The 21783-nt window shown below is 41.7% G+C and overlaps 1 protein-coding gene across 2 annotated transcripts in view; it reads left to right on the top strand.

Annotated features, from left to right (window-relative positions):
* Positions 1 to 21783, top strand: part of LOC141146676 (ATP-dependent 6-phosphofructokinase, liver type) — a 199051-nt gene that overhangs the window by 11865 nt on the left and 165403 nt on the right. For both annotated transcript variants that reach the window (XM_073633124.1, XM_073633123.1), the window contains 3 exons: positions 14125 to 14202; positions 15734 to 15923; positions 20180 to 20345. In XM_073633124.1, coding sequence (XP_073489225.1) covers positions 14125 to 14202; positions 15734 to 15923; positions 20180 to 20345 — 434 coding nt within the window. The remainder of the gene's footprint in view (positions 1 to 14124; positions 14203 to 15733; positions 15924 to 20179; positions 20346 to 21783) is intronic.

Below are 21783 nucleotides of genomic sequence, written 5' to 3' on the forward strand. Positions count from 1 at the left end.
TCTCCATAGGCGACGTTTTAAAAATGTATACAGGTTACCAGTTTTGAGTTAGAGGATGTCTAGAGCTAGAATTATTGCTCTTGCTCTAACGATCGCGGCGATACCTCACATGTGTGGTTTGAACATCGTTTTCATATGCAGGTGCTGCTCACTAATGCGTTCGCTTCTGCGCGCAAGCTCGTCGGGGCGCTTACATTTTTTTTTTCTTATTTATTTTATTTTTTATTTTGACACTGTCCCTATTTTATTTGTTTTTTATTTTTGGGTAACTTTTATTCCTATTACAAGGAACGTAAACATCCCTTGTAATACAAAAAAAGCATGACAGGACCTCTTAAATATAAGATCTGGGGTCAAAAAGACCTCAGATCTCATATTTACACTAAATTGCAAATAATAAAAAATTTTTTCTTTTTTTCATTTTTTTTTTTTTTTTACCTCTTCAGCCCCGGAAGGATTTATCCCCTTTAATAACCAGGCCATTTTTTGCGATACGACACTGCGTCGCTTTAACTAACAATTGCGCGGACGTGCGATGTTGTACCCAACAGAATTTTGTGCTTTTTTTCCCACAAATAGAGCTTTCTTTTGGTGGTATTTGATCACCTCTGCAGTTTTTAATTTTTTTTGCGCTATAAACAAAAAAGTCGGACAATTTGGGGAAAAAAAGCAATATTTTTTACTTTTTGCTATAATATCCCCCAAAAAAATGTAAAAAACTAATTTCTTCATCAGTTTAGGTCAATATGCATTCTTCTACATATTTTTGGTAAAAAAAATCACAATAAGCGTATATTGATTAGTTTGCGCAAAAGGTAGAGCATCTACAAAATATGGGATAGATTTATGGCATTTTTATTTCTTGTTTACTAGTAATGGTGGCGATCTGCGATTTTTAGCGGGACTGCGACAGATCAGACACTTATTTTATTTATTTCAGGTACTTATATAGCGCCATCAATTTACGCAGCGCTTTACATATACATTGTACATTCACATCAGTCCCTACCCTCAAGGAGCTTACAATCTAAGGGTCCCTAACTCACATTCATACATACTAGGGACAATTTAGACAGGATCCAATTAACTTACCAGCATGTCTGTTGGAGTGTGGGAGGAAACCGGAGTACCCGGAGGAAACTGACGCAGGCGCAGGGAGACTATGCAAACTCCAGCCAGTTAGTGCTGTGGTTGGGATTCGAACCAGCGACCCTTCTTACTGCTAGGCGAAAGTGCTATCCACTACACCACTGTGCCCCCACTTGACATTTTTTTGGGCCACTGACATTTATACAGCGATCAGTGCTATAAATAGCCACTGATTACTGTGTAAATGTCACTGGCAGGGAAAGGATTAACACTAGGGGGCGATCAAGGGGGTAAATGTGTTTCTAGCTGTGAGCGGATAGGACTGACTAGAGGAGGAGCCAGATCGTTGTTCCTACTTAGTAGGAACAGACGATCTGTTTCTCCTCCCCTGTCAGAACAGGGATTTGTGATATTAGGCGTTTTTTTGTTTTTTTACACACACACACACACACACACACACATCCCGGTTCTGGCTCTTGTGCCATGCGCATTGGCTCCGGGGACACGCTGCGGGACGCACACGCCTGCTATAGCGATTTGAAGAGCCGACGTACCATGACAGTGATTTGCGCAGCCGTGCCAACCTGCCACAGTATAACTGCAGCGGCTGGTCGGCAAGTAGTTAAGAGCATTGGGTGGAAGTGACGTTTGATGTCGCTTCCACCAGTCAATGCTATAGAACTGAGTGGGGGCCATCTTTCCCTCACTCAGCAGCCAGCCAAACAGGGGAGAGGATGTGATTGTCTCCAGCGGCTCCGGTAAGCGACGGAGACCACCGGAGCGTGGTAGGAGGGGGCCCCCCCCCCGATAAAAATGATCTTGTGGCGAATCTGCAACAGAAGTCACTTTTATCTGTAAGGGGGGGACCGCCCGCTGAAGAAGAGGAAACCGGGGTTATGGCAGCTATGTGCTGCCATAACAACGATATTCCTCTTCAAAGTGCCGAGGTATAACGACGGTGGGCGGTCTGTAAGTGGTTAATGTCTAAACCGCTGGCAACAAAAGTGAGTACACCTTTAAGTGAAAACTACCAAATTGGGCCCAAAGTGTCAATATTTTGTGTGGCCACCATTATTTTCCAGCTTTGCCTTAACCCTCTTGGGCATGGAGTTCATCAGAGCTTCACAGGTTGCCACTGGAGTCCTCTTCCACTCCTTCATGACGACATCACAGATCTGATGGATGTTAGAGACCTTGCGCTCCTCCACCTTCCGTTTGATGATGCCCCACAGATGCTCAATAGGGTTTAGGTCTGGAGAGATGCTTGGCCAGTCCATCACCTTTACCCTCAGCTTCTTTAGCAAGGCAGTGGTCATCTTTGAGGTGTGTTTGGGGTCGTTATCATGTTGGAATACTGCCCTGCTGCCCAGTCTCTGAAGGGAGGGGATCATGCTCTGCTTCAGTATGTCACAGTACATGTTTGGCATTCATGGTTCCCTCAATGAACTGTAGCTTCCCAGTGCCGGCAGCACTCATGCAGCCCCAGACCATGACACTGTCACCACCATGCTTGACTGTAGACAAGACACACTTGTCTTTGTACTCCTCACCTGGTTGCTGCCACACACGCTTGACACCATCTGAACCAAATAAGTTTATCTTGGTCTCAGGCCACAGGACATGGTTCCAGTAAGCCATGTTCTTAGTCTGCTTGTCTTTAGCAAATTGTTTGCGGGCTTTCTTGTGCATCATCTTTAGAAGAGGCTTCCTTCTGGGACAACAGCCATGCAGACCTATTTGATGCAGTGTACGGCGCAAAGTCTGAGCACTGACGGGCTGACCCCAACCCCCACCCCTTTAACCTCTGCAGCAATGCTGGCAGCACTCATACGTCTATTTCCCAAAGACATCCTCTGGATATGACAATGAGCATGTGCACTCCACTTCTTTGGTCGACAATGGCGAGGCCTGTTCTAAGTGGAACCTGTCCTGTAAACCACTGTATGGTCTTGGCCACTGTGCTGCAGCTCAGTTCCAGGGTCTTGGCAATCCTCTTATAGCCTAGGCCAATGATGGCGAACATTGGCACCCCAGATGTTTTGGAACTACATTTCCCATGATGCTCATGCACTCTGCAGTGTACTTGAGCTTCATGGGAAATGTAGTTCCAAAACTTCTGGGGTGCCAAGGTTCGCCATCTTTATGTAGAGCAACAATTCTTTTTTTCAGATCCTCAGAGTTCTTTGCCATGAGGGGCCATGTTGAACTTCCAGTGACCAGTATGAGAGAGTGAGAGTGATAACGCCAAATTTAACACACCTGCTCCCCATTCACACTTGAGACCTTTGTAGCACTAACGAGTCATGTGACATCGGGGAGGGAAAAAGGCTAATTGGGCCCAATTTGGACATTTTCACTTAGGTGTGTAGTCACTTTTGTTGCCAGGGGACAGCACATTTACACTGTTATACAAGCTGTACAGTCACTACTTTACATTGTAGCAAAGTGTGATTTCTTCAGTGTTGTCACATGAAAAGATATATAACAAAATATTTACAAAAATGTGAGGGGTGTACTCATTTGTGAGATACTGTATATCTGCAGTGTTTTGTTATCTCTCTTCAAAGCACTATGTCCCGTAGCGTCTCCCGCTCAGTTCTTCTGCTATCAGCCTGATCACTCCTAACAAGTTCTCTGTCACATATGATAAAAGTAGCTGGAGTTTTGTGTTTGGGAGAATGATATAAATAGGTTTAGCACAGAGCTGAATGGTTCAACAGAGCTGAAAGTCTCTACCTATGAGGAGAGTGTGTGTGTGTGTGTGTCTTTCCTCCAATCAGCTGTCTTGACTGTATGCCCAGGCTTCACTGCCTTGCTAACCAGGAAGAGAAAATCTGCTAACAAGATGTGAACTTTCTAAACAGTATCTAAAGATGAAGACAGCAGATATACATATAAAACTTATATAGGGAGATTTGTTTTTATCTATGTGTATCATCTGAGGCTTTTCACTTCACTGGGTATATGTGAGGGTTTACATCCACTTTAATTTGCATCTGCTTATATGTAGCTTCTTTTATGGTGTTAGAGAAATTGTATGATGTCCAGTTGTTAGAGTACACCAAGGGGTCCATTTTATGAAATACAAAAATATAAACAAATCAGAGCTGAAACAACTAATCGATTAATCGACAACTAATCGATTATGAAATTAATCGATTACTATTTTCATAATCGATTAATCGGCCAGTAACATAATGGGGTTAAAAAAAAACTAAAATGAGCCCTTTATAGTACAAAAAGAGCAAATAATCGCTACTTCAAATATTACTTTCACAGATCTACACTAAAAAAAAAAAATTAACCCCTTACAGTAGTGATTATCTGCTTTTTTTGTACTATAAAGGGCTAATTTTAGTTTTTTTCACCCCACTATGTTACTAAACATCTTAGACCTGGTTCACATCTATGTGTTTTTTGGTGCTTTTTTGCAGAAACGCACTACAGTTCATTCACATGGTTTCCTATGGGACACATTCACGCATAATGGTGCTTTTTTTGGTTCAATATACTTCAATAGAGAAGCTGCAGAAAAGCATGGAATGCGTTTTTGCAGCAATTTGTGTTTTTTAATCTGCCCAACAACAAATTGGCCAAAAAAAAATGCAAAAACGCAAATCGCAGCAAAATCACGTGCACAAAAATCAAAACGCACAGCAAAAAGCACTGCAGAAACAGATGAAAAGCAATCTGCATAGGTGTGTACCAAGCCTTATGCTGGCCACATGGATCAATTTTCAGATGAGAATATTCAGACGAAAAATCTTTGTACATTCACTGAATGAAAGAACGAAGTTCTTAAAATTACATTTTTTTTGAAGGAAGACATTGTTTTTGTTTTTAATAAAAAAAATCTGATCACTGAGTCTGATGATATTTACCAGATTCACCCTTTAATAGTATATACAGTATATATCCTCTAATAGTATATACAGTATATCGCCTCTAATAGTTTTTACAGTATATCTCCTCTAATAGTATATACAGTATATCTCCTCTAATAGTATATACAGTATATCTCTCCTCTAATAGTTTATACATTATATCTATCTCCTCTAATAGTATATACAGTATATCTCTTCTGTCTGTTATTCTCAGAGTGGATTCGATATTTTGCTCCCTAACCATATAGTTGGTTATTTATATTTACCACTGTATAGAGATATTTAACCACTTGAGCCCCGGACCATTATGCTGCCTAAGGACCAGAGGTCTTTTTCCAATTTGGCACTGCGTCGCTTTAACTGCTAATTGCGCGGTTATGCAATGCTGTACCCAAACGAAATTTGCGTCCTTTTCTTCCCACAAATAGAGCTTTCTTTTGATGGTATTTGATCACTTCTGCAGTTTTTATTTTTTGCGCTATAAACGGAAAAAGACCGAAAATTTTGAAAAAAAATGATATTTTCTACTTTTTGTTATAAAAAAAATCCAATAAACTCAATTTTAGTCATACATTTAGGCCAAAATGTATTCGGCCACATGTCTTTGGTAAAAAAAATGTCAATAAGCGTATATTTATTGGTTTGCGCAAAAGTTATAGCGTCTACAAACTAGGGTACATTTTCTGGAATTTACACAGCTTTTAGTTTATGACTGCCTATGTCATTTCTTGAGGTGCTAAAATGGCAGGGCAGTACAAACCCCCCCCAAATGACCCCATTTTGGAAAGTAGACACCCCAAGGAAATTGCTGATAGGCATGTTGAACCCATTGAATATTTATTTTTTTTGTCCCAAGTGATTGAATAATGACAAAAAAAAAAAAAAAAAAAAATATTTACAAAAAGTTGTCACTAAATGATATATTGCTCACACAGGCCATGGGCCTATGTGGAATTGCACCCCAAAATATATTCAGCTACTTCTCCTGAGTACGGGGATACCACATGTGTGGGACTTTTTGGGAGCCTAGCCGCGTATGGGACCCCGAAAACCAATCACCGCCTTCAGGATTTCTAAGGGTGTAACTTTTTGATTTCACTCTTCACTGCCTATCACAGTTTCGGAGGCCATGGAATGCCCAGGTGGCACAAACCCCCCCCAAATGACCCCATTTTGGAAAGTAGACACCCCAAGCTATTTGCTGAGAGGCATATTGAGTCCATGGAATATTTTATATTTTGACACAAGTTGCGGGAAAGTGACACTTTTTTTTTTTTTTTTTTGCACAAAGTTGTCACTAAATGATATATTGCTCACACAGGCCATGGGCCTATGTGGAATTGCACCCCAAAATACATTTAGCTGCTTCTCCTGAGTATGGGGATACCACATGTGTGGGACTTTTTGGGAGCCTAGCCGCGTACGGGGCCCCGAAAACCAATCACCGCCTTCAGCGTTTTTAAGGGCGTGAATTTTTGATTTTACTCTTCACTGCCTAACACCGTTTCGGAGGCCATGGAATGCCCAGGTGGCACAAAACCCCCCCAAATGACCCCATTTTGGAAAGTAGACACCCCAAGCTATTTGCTGAGAGGCATGGTGAGTATTTTGCAGCTCTCATTTGTTTTTGAAAATGAAGAAAGACAAGAAAAAACTTTTTTTTTTTTTCTTTTTTCAAATTTCAAAACTTTGTGACAAAAAGTGAGGTCTGCAAAATACTCACTATACCTCTCAGCAAATAGCTTGGGGTGTCTACTTTCCAAAATGGGGTCATTTGGGGGGGTTTTGTGCCACCTGGGCATTCCATGGCCTCCGAAACTGTGATAGGCAGTGAAGAGTGAAATCAAAAATTCACGCCCCTTAGAAAGCCTGAAGGCGGTGCTTGGTTTTCGGGGTCCCGTACACGGCTAGGCTCCCAAAAAGTCTCACACATATGGTATCCCCGTACTCAGGAGAAGCAGCAGAATGTATTTTGGGGTGTAATTTCACATATTCCCATGGCATGTTTGAGCAATATATCATTTAGTGACAACTTTGTGCAAAAAAAAAAAAAATTTGTCTCTTTCCCGCAACTTGTGTCGCAATATAAAATATTCCATGGACTCGACATGCCTCTCAGCAAATAGCTTGGGGTTTCTACTTTCCAAAATGGGGTCATTTGGGGGGGTTTTGAACTGTCCTGGCATTTTATGCACAACATTTAGAAGCTTATGTCACACATCACCCACTCTTCTAACCACTTGAAGACAAAGCCCTTTCTGACACTTATTTTTTACATGAAAAAGTTTTTTTTTTTTGCAAGAAAATTACTTTGAACCCCCAAACATTATATATTTTTTTAAAGCAAATGCCCTACAGATTAAAATGGTGGGTGTTTCATTTTTTTTTTTCACACAGTATTTGCGCAGCGATTTTTCAAACGCATTTTTTGGGGAAAAAACACACTTTTTTAAATTTTAATGCACTAAAACACACAATATTGCCCAAATGTTTGATGAAATAAAAAAGATGATCTTAGACCGAGTACATGGATACCAAACATGACATGCTTTACAATTGCGCACAAACGTGCAGTGGCAACAAAATAAATACATTTTTAAAAGCCTTTAAAAGCCTTTACAGGTTACCACTTTAGATCTACAGAGGAGGTCTACTGCAAAAATTACTGCCCTCGATCTGACCTTCGCGGCGATACCTCACATGCATGGTGCAATTGCTGTTTACGTTTGACGACAGACCGCCGCTTGCGTTCGCCTAAGCGCAAGAGCAGGGGGCGACAGGGGTGCTTTTTTTTTTTTTTTTTTTTTTCTTTATTATTTTTTTGCTTTTTTATCTTATTTTTAAACTGTTCCTTTCATTTTTTTTTTTTTTAAATCATTTTTATTGTTATCTCGGGGAATGTAAATATCCCCTATGATAGCAATAGGTAGTGACAGGTACTCTTTTTTGAAAAAATTGGGGTCTATTAGACCCTAGATCTCTCCTCTGCCCTCAAAGCATCTGACCACACCAAGATCGGTGTGATAAAATGCTTCCCCAATTTCCCAATGGCGCTATTTACATCCGGCGAAATCTAAGTCATAAAATGCTCGTAGCTTCCGGTTTCTTAGGCCATAGAGATGTTTGGAGCCACTCTTGTCTCTGATCAGCTCTATGGTCAGCTGGCTGAATCACCGGCTGCATTCTCAGGTTCCCTGTTGAGACAGGAGAGCCAGAGAAAAACACGGAAGACGGTGGGGGGGGGGGGGCATTCCCTCCCACGGCTTGTAAAGGCAGTCTAGAGGCTAATTAGCCGCTAGGATTGCTTTTACATGAAAGCCGACCGCTGGCTGAAAAGAATGATACCAAGATGATACCTAAACCTGCAGGCATCATTCTGGTATAACCACTCAAAGTTGTGAATGGCGTACCTGAAGACAAAAAAATGGTTAACAATAAAGCACAGTAAACAATAAAGTATAAATAATTACATACCTGAAAAACAAACATGATAAAACATAATAACAATAACAATAACAATAACAATAACAATAAAACACTGCAGAATAGAATACAGTAAAAAAAGAGCAGAACAATAGAGAGAGAGAATAGAGAGAGAGAACAATAAAACGACAACTATTTTTTTTTATTTTATATATATATTTTTTTTTTTTTACACTTTTTTTGTAACTAACTTTTATAACTGTAACCGGTTCCAGGTTCGGGTCTCTCAAAATGCGATGGCATCTTGGGAGACCCTGTGAAAGTGTGCCTAGTCTGTGCAATGCTGTACCCTACGCTAATACTCAACTAGTGTATGGTAGCGTTCAAAACATTCACCAATGCAAAGACCAGGATTGTCAGGACAGGAGGGACAATAATAGCGGGTGTCACGCCTATATCCGCGTTTGCTGCAGACACAACATCTTTTTGGGGGGGGTTCGTTGGGTAGGGGTACTCGGGAGCACATAAAAATGCCTCTCATGCAGCCGACTGCATTTCGTTGGGGGATGTGAATGGGGGAAGTACGGGCGCTGCAGAAGTGGTGGGTTCCCAATTAGGATTGGCGAATGCAGCAGGAAGGGCACTATGGGCACGACGGGCCTGTGTTTGTCTTTTTGGTGGCAGCGGGACACTACTTGTGCTTGCCACCTCACCAGCTTGAACTGCACTTATGGGACTCGCCACGTCACCAAGTGTTACTGCAGTGCTGGTTTGACTACGACCGGGGTGTACTAGGCCGCTGGTGCTTGCCAGTTCAATAAAAAGCTTCCAAAAAAACTGTTAGCGATCGCAGGGATCAGGCCTGACTCTGCGAACGCTGCAGTTATGCGTTTAGTGTTTTGTAAGTGACAGTGATCGATCGATACTGCACTTGGGTGGGCTGGACTGGGCCGGGCGGAGGGGCAAAACGCAGGTGCTAGCAGGTATCTGGGTTGATCCCGCTAACACTGCGTTTTTGGGAACCCTAAACTGCTGGGGACGCTAGTATAGATCTGATCTGATCGGATCAGATATTGATCCGTTCAGATACTATACCACTAAAGGAGGCGTATGCTGCGTGCGTGGGTGTTAGTGGTACTGGCGCTAACCTGAAGCTGCCTGGGGCCGGTGCTTGCTAGTTCACCAAAATGCTACCAAAAAAACTGTTAGCGATCGCAGGGATCAGGCCTGACTCTGCGAACGCTGCAGTTATGCGTTTAGTGCCTTGTAAGTGTCAGTGATCGATCGATACTGCACTTGGGTGGGCTGGGCTGGGCCGGGCGGAGGGGCACAACGCAGGTGCTAGCAGGTATCTGGGCTGATCCCGCTAACACTGCGTTTTTGGGAACCCTAAACTGCTGGGGACGCTAGTATAGATCTGATCGGATCAGATATTGATCCGATCAGATACTATACCACTAAGGGAGGTGTACGGTGCGTGCGTGGGTGTTAGCGGTACTGGCGCTAACCTGACGCTGCCTGGTGCTTGCTTGCCAGTTCACCAAAATGCTACCAAAAAAACTGTTAGCGATCGCAGGGATCAGGCCTGACTCTGTGAACGCTGCAGTTATGCGTTTAGTGTTTTGTAAGTGACAGTGATCGATCGATACTGCACTTGGGTGGGCTGGGCGGAGGGGCAAAACGCAGGTGCTAGCGGGTATCTGGGCTGATCCCGCTAACACTGTGTTTTTGGGAACCCTAAACTGCTGGGGACGCTAGTATAGATCTGATCAGATCAGATATTGATCCGATCAGATACTATACCACTAAGGGAGGCGCATGCTGCGTGCGTGGGTGTTAGCGGTACTGGCGCTAATCTGACGCTGCCTGGGGCGACGCATATCACCGCCGGGCGATCAGGGGGCTAAACCTTTATTAGGTAATAAACGGCGGGTGCCCTGACACTATAAAAAATAAACGAACTAACCTGCGTCACCCGTAACGGTTATACGGTGATCAGTGGTGAAAGGGTTAACTAGGGGGCAATCAAGGGGTTAAAACATTTATTAGGTAGTATATGGGGGTCCCTGTCACTATAAAACGCTGACGGCGAACCTAAATATTTACCTCACTAACTAGCGTCACCAGCGACACTAATACAGCGATCAGAAAAATGATCGCTTAGCAACACTGGTGACGGGGGGTGATCAAGGGGTTAAAACTTTATTAGGGGGGGTTAGGGGGGTACCCTAGACCTAAAGGGGGGTAATACTCACTGTCCCAACACTGTAACTGTCACAAACTGACACTATGCAGTAATCAGAAAAAAAAAAAAAAAAAAAAAAAACAAACCTGCTGGTGTCAGTTTGTGACAGGGGGGGGGGGGGGGGTGATTGGGGGGGGATCGGGGGGCGATCGGGGGGGTGATCGGGGTGTTTTGTATGCCTGGCATGTTCTACTGTGTGTGTGTGTGTGTTGTGCACTCACATTGATGTCTTCTCCCCTCGGCGCTGGAACGGAAACTACCGAGCCGAGGGGAGATGACATCATTTCCTTTGCTGCTGTTTAGCATACAGCAGCAAAGGAGTGTTCCCATTGGCCGGCGGCGATCGCGAGGGGGGGGCCACGAACGGATGGCCTCCCCCTCATCTCGGATCGCCGGGGAACAGAACGGGACCGCTTCGGGCACCGGGGGGGGGTCCGATCGGACCCCCCACCCGCGAGAGGCAAATCACGTACATGTACGTGATTTTGCCTGCCCGTGCCGCCTTGCCGACGTAAATCGGCGTTAGGCGGTCCTTAAGTGGTTAAGAATAAATTACCTTTTTTTTAAAGTTGCACACATTAACTAAATTATACACCACACTTTTTCTTAAAGGTTATTAACCGAATAATCGATTAATCGAAACAATAATCGGCCAACTAATCGATTATGAAAATAATCGTTAGTTGCAGCCCTAAAACAAATCGATCAAATAACCTGTGCCCATGACTAAAAAGTGGCAATATTATCTAAAGCTCCAAAAACATTTTTGTATAAAATCTTTTAAACCAAGCCGCTGCTATCCCCACACAAATAATTTCTATGTACTATAGTGTGTATTCCACTATAGCTGCGCTAAGTATAACAATTTAAATATGTTTCCAATACAATCGCAAACCATATAATCAATAAATTGAATATAATAAATCAAACATTAAATCAAATGTTCATCAAAAAACTGTCCATGCAGTGCTCTGTGCTCTTTTCAGTGTTGTATCAGTAAATCAAACAGTTCTTCAGTGAAGGTAAGTCACCCTTGTGCCACCACCTTACACACTCACCCACCTTACTCACCTAACACAAACAACTCACCAGACCACCATGACCCCCTAATGAAAAGTGGGTCATGCAGCATTTTTCCTTTAACGGAGGGGATCCCCGGGCCAGCCGCTCTCTCTTCACCAAAATACATCACTCTCCTGATTGAGGTAATGGCCAAGAAGGAAAAATAACTTGCATAGTGTAAAATTCTCACTTTATTGAGAACTAGCAATTAAAAGCGTGCTCAGCCTTGCATCAGGGTTTTTAGCATACAATCACATGATCCTTTGGCTCCGCCGCTATGAGTGTCCTGCAGCGCTAGCCAAAAAGACATACTTCTCCTTCTCGGACCGTGGCAGCGGGATGACGTCACTTCCTGTCCAGCCCCGGCGCAGCGTTTTGTCATTCTCTCACTCCACCTGAAGACATCAACATGACAAAACGCAGCGTCTGGGCGTGCCGTACACTAGAGTGAATAGATAAATAAAATACCGCGCCTATCTAGTAAGTAGAAACAGCTGCCAACACTGCAGAACGACTGGGACTGTGTAGAAAATATAAACAAAAAAGTGTAGCGCTAAGGTAAGTACAGTGAAAAGAAGGTTTTGAAGCAGGGAGAGGTAAAACCACAATTTCAAGTGGCCCGTAACCTCAACTAGGTCAAAACCAGATATGTGTATACACAAACAGTGTAATAGCATCTCTTAAATCCAAACAGATTGCAGTGCTCTTTCTTTTGAAAAAAGTGCAAATATACATAAAAATAAAAATAAAGTGAAAGTAAATCAACAAATGATATTCTCAAAAGTCCACATTTTGATAGTGATGAAATATAAAAAACTGTCCAAAATAATGGTGAGGAAGTATTAATCCCATATAGATGATAAAGACTTATTATTACAGTCCATATGTTACATGGTGCAGTTGAAACGGAGGGGACCCAAGGCAGATATCCTTACAATACAGAGACTCCAACTCAGAGGGGACCCAAGGCAGATATCCTTACAATACAGAGACTCAAAAAATGTAAGGTAGAATACTCTTACCAACTTCGGTGGACTCACAAGCCGTGGGCGGTGAGTCAAACGAGCTTGTACTGTCTTGTGATAAATGACAGTATGAAGATGGATTATACACCAGAAGACGTCCTCCTTGAATGGAGAGCCCGGAGCCTGTCCTGAAGGTCTGCACGATCACCGTTTTCGTCAGCATACATGGACCATATAGAAAACAACGACAAGGAACCTGTTGCCTTTGTTTTCTATATAAATAAAGCCTTGAAAGATGGACAGAATGAAGACCTTATATTGCCCTGCCAAATCTGACCTGTTTTCTTGTACACCTAGAACACTATGGAGTTTATTTTCTAAAGCTGGAGAGTACAAAATATGGTGCAGCTCTGCGTACACTAGAGTGAATGAGCCAATTGGGCAGATATTATTGAGGATGGGCATCCTCAATAATATCTGCAGCGGATCGGTGAACAGATCCTCCACTGAATCGGAGACGATTGGTGTGGATATCACTTTTGTGACATCTACGTCTATTTAGTAGTTTTTTACCACGGACCCATGTTAGGTCTATAGGCAGGACATGGGTTGGTTTACAAGCTTTTATTCACATCTGCCTGAAAAACTACAAACGGGTCTGTTGGGAACATCTGTGTGAAAAGGACAAATAGTTACGCTTGTTTGCCAGTTCTCTCTAGCATGCTCTAGAATTGTTACATTGTATATTTGGCTTCAAAGGTGTGGGGGTGTTTTTTTTTTTTTCTTCTCTATTTTGTGGCCATAATCTGCTATTTTACTACAGACCATAATAAAATAACATTTGTTCATCAGAGATATAGAACATAGATATAGTGTTTTTGCTTAAATCATCAGACTATGCAATTCTTTTATAAATTGACCCATAGAATACACAAATATAGAAAATACAGCATCTTTAACAACCCAGGAAAAAAAAAAATAAGCAAACAGGTACATAGTAAATACGTGGATGTTCCACACTTTTTTTTTTTTTTTTTGTCTTCCTCATTACCATGTAACTTATTGGGTGAATCCAATCCATCTTTTGAGATGTGTAATATACACATTGTAAGTATTTTTAAGCTGAATCAGTTTGTCTGTTGATAATTTTGTATTTTTGCCTGTTTTACTACAACTTGTCTGTTTTAGTACAACCTAGCGAGTTTTGCATAACAGACACATTGAAATTTAAGGTAAATGAGCAAAATGCATTTTAGTGCATTTGCACCATGGAAAATCCTGTGAATGTTCCCCCTTCCATTTCTGTAACGCATAAAGAAAAAACATGCTTTAGAAATGCATGCAGTGTGCAAAGGTGTCAAGCCCAAAAGCCTGTGTTGCCATGCTGTTTTAAAAAATGTAAATATTTATACAATTTTTGCAAAAATGTATAATTTTTTTTTTTTTTTTTTTGCAGGGCTATGAAGGATTGGTAGAAGGAGGCGATTGTATCAAGCAAGCAAACTGGCTAAGTGTATCCAATATAATCCAGTTGGTAAGTTTAATAAGCAAATAATATTAACACTATGCATGTATCTTTTACATATTAACCACTTCCCAGGCAAATTCTGGCACTTCGCTCCTACATGTAAAAATCTATATATATATATATATATATATATATATATATAGATAGATAGATAGATAGATAGATATAGATTTTTACATGTAGAAGTGAAGTGCCAGAATTTGCCTGGGAAGTGGTTAATATGTAAAATATGGGTTACAGAGGAGGTCTTGGGCTAGCATTGTTGCTCTTGCTCCAACGCACGCAGCGATACCTCACATGTGTGATTTGAATGCCGTTTACATATGTGGGAGCGACTTATGTATGCGTTCGCTTCTCTACGTGGGGACGGGGGCACTTTTACATATATTTTTTTTTAATCACATTTATTCCTATTACAAGGAATGTTCGCATCCCTTGTAATAGAAATAGTGTGTGACAGGTCCTCTTTATGGAGAGATGTGGGGTCTATAAGACCCCACATCTCTCCTTCAGTCTGGAAAGACCGAGATCAAAATAATTAAACTGTCTCAGTCTTTCGGCATTGTTTATTTCCGCCGGCCCGGACGTGATGTCATAGCATTGCGCCCGGACTCCGAGCGTAATAGAGATGATTGGGCACCATCTGGTCACCAGAAATCTCTATGCTCAACTTCTGGCGACGACTGATTCATTCTCCGGCTCGCCGATCGCACAGGCGAGCCTTTAGAAGCACTGGAAGGCAGGGACGTCCCCTCTCTCCACCTGTAAGAATGATCAGACGGCTGAACTGCAGCTATGATTGTTCTTCCGGTGCACAGAATTGCCGGTGGAAAAAGATGATATCTGAATGATGCCTATAGCTGCATTGCACCCGTGATCAGTGGATAGTTGGTGCAATGTCAGGCTCCTGCACGCACTGCCTAGAGCTCGCTGCCTGTACATCTGTATGGGCAGACATGCCTGTGAAGCAGCCGCGCTGTTTTCAAAATGTGACTGAGGGTTCAGGGAGAGGATCCCCTATGCATGTCAGAGAGGATTCTTTAAAGCTGAATTCTGGGATAAGTCTAAATACAAGAGGCATATGTATTCCTACTTTAAATCTTGGTGTGCTTTCCAGGTCTTTGAATTAATGTAGTATGAAGCTTTGCTTCTGGGAAGGAGTTTCCTGTAATAAAGACCAGTCACTTCTACTCTCGCTTCTTATGTAGAGTGACTGGTCTTGTATCCTTCCTTCCTGTAGTTTTCTGCAGGAAGCCTGGAGCGGGTGGACCTGTTGGCTCTCTTGAACAGCTTTGCTCCCTGCACAGGCAATGTGCAGCACAGTAATGATGCCACGCCTACTTTTACAGGACAGATAGTCAGGGTGTATTTCCCTAGTGGCGATACAGACAATAAATACATAAGAGGGCTTATAATCCCTAACCACTCTATCCTAAATTAAAAAAATGTTGACGTTAGATGCACTTTCTCTATATGTTTAAATTGTGGTTTGATCATAATGATTTGCAAAACTAAAATAGTGAATTTTATTTTACAGGGAGGAACTATCATTGGAAGTGCCAGATGCAAAGCATTTACCACTCATGAAGGCCGTTTGGCTGCAGCCCATAACCTTGTGCAACATGGCATAACAAACTTGTGTGTCATTGGTGGCGATGGCAGTTTAACAGGAGCAAATATTTTTCGAAAGGAGTGGAGCGGTCTGCTTGAGGAGCTTGTTAAAGAAGGTATAGCATGTTAATTCATGCAACATGTTAGCTAGTGTGTATGTATTTATACTGTGTTTTTAAATTGACATATGATTAAACAGGAAGAACAGTTGGGGCAATGCCATAATGTGTTCTCTTCAAAGCATACAGTATTTCTAGTACAGTGTTTTGTTTTTTTGTTTTTTTTTTAAGTTACAATATTTTTTCTCTTTTTTTTGTGAATTTATTCTTTAAAGTATAGCTAAAGGCAAAACTTTTCTTCCCTTTTTATTATTATTATTATTATTATTATTATTATTATTTTTTTTTTGGATAGAGTGCAGAGGGATTAGAACATCTGTCAGTTTATTATTGTTGTCTGTGACCCTGTTAAGGAGATTCATGCTTTCTATATGTCCTGTTTACCATTATCATTGAAAGTAAAAGAAAATACCAAATTTTGTGTTGTCCCCAGAAAAGTAATAGAGGGGAAATCTCCCAATGGGGACACTGTTTCTGGTGACCTGTAGGTCCCCAAGGAATTCCCTAAATTTGCAGGGATTTCCTCTCACTTCCTGTTTGGCTATGGGATAGGAAGTTAAAGGAAATCTCTGCAATGGGACACAGATGGCGAAAAAAAACTGACGGGTTGTAACCATTCTTTACCCAATCCAAAATGGAGAAAAAAAAAAAAAAACATTTTGCGTATTAAATTAAAATTCAAGGAGGTCTGCTCTGTAAAATTTTCTTTCAGCAGAGGTCAGAATTGCATGTTTGTGCGATGTCTCAGATCCTTTCCATAACAGCCCCCTCATTTTATATCACAATCCTGTTCTTACATCAGTGTCCTCTGTCCCTCGCTTCACTTAAGTGTCCACTGCGCCCTTCATATTAACTCCTACCCACAGCACTGCCCTCCATCCATCCCTCCCTCACTTCACAGCACCCCCTTTACACCCCCCACCCCCCAATTTCCAAACCCAGCACTGCGCCCCCCCTTCACATAATTCCCACTCACAGCACTGCTCCCCTTTACATTTCTCCCACACACACCACTGACCACTTCACGTCACCCCCTGCTCCTCCCCACTTTCACAGCCATGTCCTCTTGCTCATGTTCTCCTTCTTTACACAGAGTCAAGCACAGCAGCACTGAATAGAGGGTGGGAACAGGAACTGCTGGGGTTAACTTATCATATTACATGTGAAATACTTAAGCGCCACTGTGCAAATAACGAAAATAAAATTATAAGGCTAGAACAGCTGCACTATTGGACAGAGATCTCACACCAACATAAATAATAAATATTCAAAAAAATGGTGCGCTAATTCAACAAATGCAAACTACCATAAATACCAAATACTGCCTAATATCAAAAACTTGGCAGTTGAATAAATAGTGCAATTAAACAAAAACGAAACCACACACACGAGTGATATATAGTTCAAGTGATGATGTCCCACAAAGTGTTAATATATCCGGACTCCTTCCTTGGGAGACAACTTTTTTCAATAAGTGCCGTGCTGTGAAAACAGGATGATCAGTGATACACAATCCACCACCACCTCTAGGTGAATTGGCCGCTCACCTCAGGCAAAGACCCCCTGGATCAAATCACACCGGAAATTTGTTGAAATTTCGCTGTATCCTTGGTCCTCTGTGTTAATTCGCCAATTGCTCTTCTAGAGTTGCTCAGAGTAGAAAGAAAACATTTATCGCGCAAAATTGCTTGTATAAATGCGTATTTATTAACCAGTTAAAGACCACCCGCCGCAGTTGTACTGCAGCAGGTTTGCTTTCCTACATGAATTGCAGTACATGTATGGCGGCTCTTGCAGTGGCAGGCGCGCGCCACCGGCGACGCGCTCTCACGCCTGCTTCACATTGCGGGTGCATGCCCGCGGGTCAGGCGTACTCAATGTCCGCCGGCGACCCGAAATTGCCTAGTACGGAGGCAGAATGGGGATCTGCCTTTGTAAACAAGGCGGACCCCTATTCTGACAGATGACATGACAGGGATCTACTGTTCCCAGTTATTGGGAACAGTGATCTGTCATGTCTCAGGCAGCCAATCCCCCCTACAGTTAGAACACGCTGAGGGAACACACTTAACCCCTTGATCGCCCCCTAGTGTTAACCCCTTCCCTGCCAGTGTCCTTTTTACATTGATCAGTGCATTTTTATAGCACTGATCAATGTAATAATGTCACTGGTCCCCAAAAAGTGTAATTTGGGGTCAGATTTGTTGGCCGCAATTTCACAGTCCCGCTAAAAATCGCAGATCGCTGCCAGTACCAGTAAAAACAACAAAAAAATAATAATTCCCTAAATCTATCCAATAGTTTGTAGACGCGATTGCGCAAACCAATCAATATACGCCTATTGCAATTTTACCAAAAAGATGTAGAATTTATATCGGCCTAAATGGATGAATACGTTTTGTGTAACTTTTTTTGATATGTATTATAGCAAAAAGTAAAAAATAGTTTTCTTTTCAAAATTGTCGCTCTTTGTTTAGCGCAAAAAGAGTGCAAAAAAAAAAAAAAGCACAGGTGATCAAATACCATCAAAAGAAAGCTCTATTTTAGTGAAAAAAGGATGTCAATTTTGTTTGGGTACAGCATCGCACGACCGCGCAATTGTCAGTTAAAGTGAAGCAGTGCCGTATCACAAAAAACAGCCTGGTCATTAAGGGGGTAAATTCTTCCGGTCCTTAAGTGGTTAAATATAAAATGCTCACTCGCATAGCTGTCATCTTGTACATTGCCTAGGATGCTGAGATACCAAGAGCTCGCCTCCTCACCGCACTCCTTCCGGGTTCCACGCAAAGAGGCGAGCTCTTGGTATCTCAGTGTTCTAGGCAATGTACAAGATGACAGCTATGTAAGTGGGTATTTTATATTTAATAAATACGCATTTATATAAGCAATTTAGTGCGATGAATGTTTTCTTTCTACTCTGAGCAACGCTAGAAGAGTAGTTGGAGATTAACACAGAGGACCAAGGATACAGCGATATTTCAACCAGAGGCACGATTTGACCCAGGGGGTCTTTGCCTGAGGTGAGCGGCCAATTCACCTAGAGGTGGTGGTGGATTCTATATCACTGATCATCATTTTTTCACAACACAGCAATTATTGGAAAAAGTTGTCTCCCAAGGAAGGAGTCCGGATGTATAAACACTTTGTGGGACACATTATCACTTGAACTATATATCACTTGTGAATGGTTTTAGTTTTTTTTTTTTTTTTCCACTATTTATTCATCTGCTGAGTTTTTGATATTCGGCAGTATTTGGTATTTATGGTATTTTGCATTTGTTGAATTAGCGCACCATTTTTTGAAAATGTATTAACTTATCATATTACAAGCTGGTGATTGGTTGCTAGAACTGTCCAGTGTCCTAGCAACTTATCACCTGCTAGTTAATCTGGAAAGCTAACTGATTTAGCTCCCGCCCTTCATCCAGTGTGGCTGTGCCTCCCGATCTCCGCTCTGCCTTGAGAATGATAGCCGTGGAGGCCGGGGGAAGGAAGCGACTCCTAAATGGCGCAACAACGGGTCTGGATGGGACAGTGGCTCGGTCCGGTTCTAGACTGCGGTCCGCTATTTAGTGATGCTTTAAGTCTACAATATGAATTATTTGAAGTAAATCCCTTCTGTTTTCATTATCCTGTTATTGAGTATATGCAGTGTAAAGCTAGTCATGGACAAAAATATGTGTTGCTGGGAAAGAAATCTGTCCATCATGAAAGCTGATTCCAAACCTGCTGAAATCCATCTTTCCAGTTCCACTGATGAGTGTTGGGGGCAGATGTGATAGATCCTTCCTTCTTCCCTTTTTCCATAGAAAAAGAATGATTGGCCTATCTAGACAGATATTTTTAAAACACATTTGACTGTATATACTCCTGAAGGAGAAAAGTGCTTGGTAACTCCTTGGTCTAAATACTGCATAATATGTGTGCTTTGTTAAATGGTTAATGAATACATTTGACCTGTTTTTAGTCCTTCCTATTCCCCCAAGTGTGTATATTCGGATACATAGAATTTTTATAAAAATGTTTGTGTGATGTATGCCACATAATAAAGCATTATGGGATGACTTTAAAACAGATAATGCAATATTTGGCCCGTAGATAAACTTAATTAATAAAATGGAAAGAGGAGTGGTGGACATTTCAGCCCCCACACAATTTCAGCAAAGTTTGTGCTAGATTTTACTGCAAATTTGACATTTGTATAAACTGTGACTTCTATGTAAATATATTTTGTTAATTTTTCTATTTTTCAGAAAAAATAACTGAAGATGTTGCTGCAAAGTACTCTCATTTGAATATTGTTGGTCTTGTTGGATCAATTGACAATGACTTCTGTGGTACAGATATGACAATTGGGACAGATTCGGCATTGCACAGAATTATGGAAGTAATTGATGCAATCACAACTACCGCTCAAAGGTGAGCAAAGGGATTTTGATGTAAAACAAGTTGACATTTGCTCTCACTATTTGTTCATAGACAAATTGGTCACAGTTTTTACCGTAGATGTAAAGCAGGAAATTGCTCATTTAGAAACCTACAACTCTGTTTGTATTTTTAAAGCTAATAAAATGTGTAATCGTCATGTCATAATTCATGCTAGTTTCATTATGTTTTGAAATCTTGGAATTAAATTTGATATTAAAGTGACCTTGTCAGCACAGGGTCACTTGAGTGTAAAAATAAAAAATGCTGTACCTGCAAAAAGACTGCATATACTGTCCTTTCTGGTGTACCCACTGTTGGAAAGTTAAGTATATGCAGTCATCTTTTTGCAGGTGCAGTATATTTTTTACATTCAAGGGACCCTGACAGGGTTACTTTAATCAAACAATGCACTTTTCAGTATCTTCTACATTTATTGCTCAACAGAAACCCTGTGTGAAGAGGAGCTGTAAGTTGCAATTGCTGACCTTGAAAATGGTGGATCCTGCTCATCATCCAGCAGCTTCAGCCCTTTTTTTTTTTTTTGTTTTTTGTTTTTTGTTTTTATTTGTGCTGTTATTTTTTCCCCTAAGTTCATTATATTAACCAACCAGGTCAGGTTTGTTTTAAAGTATATGTGAACCATCGTCTTGTAAAATAACTCATTCAGTTTAGGATAAAAATGAAAGGCAGAAAGTTATTTTAAAAAAATATAATAAATGCATTTTCTTTCTCGAACATCACGGGACACAGAGCCACAGTAATTACTGATGGGTTATATAGGTATCACTGGTGATTGGACACTGGCACACCCTAACCAGGAAGTTCAACCCCCTATATAATCCCTCCCCTTGCAGGGATACCTCAGTTTTTACGCCAGTGTCTTAGGTGATGGACGTGTAAAGATGTCCTGTGCTGAGCTCCAAAGGGATTATCCAGGCGAACCGGATCTATTCCAAAGTGTCTTTTCTAGGCCGAATTGGATGGTACCCGGGCCTCGTGTCCGAAGAAACGAGGTCTTACCTGTAACGCTTCTCTTTTTAGAGAGCTGGACCCCGCATATTAGAAAATGGTTTTTCTAGCCTAATTTCTAGCCGGGTGCTTTACAGGGCCAGAATTGTGGATCCCCCTATTCGTAGGGGGCCCCAGTTTCTGACGTTTTTTTCAAACGGAGCCCACCGTGAGAGGCGAAGATTGGGTCTGTACTACAGAACCCTGCGGCTGGATAAGGTAAGGGAGATTCCACAGAATTTTTTAATTCTAGTAGGTTTCTCCTTTAAGGTAAATGCATGCTATGCCTATTGTGACCACCGGGGGCTGCCAAGAGCACATACCTTTTCATGCTGATGTCTGTCTCAAGTGTTCAACGCTGTACAAGCTCCTCCGGCCGGCTCCAGGTAAGATGGGATGGGGGGCTCTCCTCAGGGATATC

Source organism: Aquarana catesbeiana, linkage group LG06 (genome assembly GCF_042186555.1).
Source record: "Aquarana catesbeiana isolate 2022-GZ linkage group LG06, ASM4218655v1, whole genome shotgun sequence".
NCBI lineage: Eukaryota > Metazoa > Chordata > Amphibia > Anura > Ranidae > Aquarana > Aquarana catesbeiana.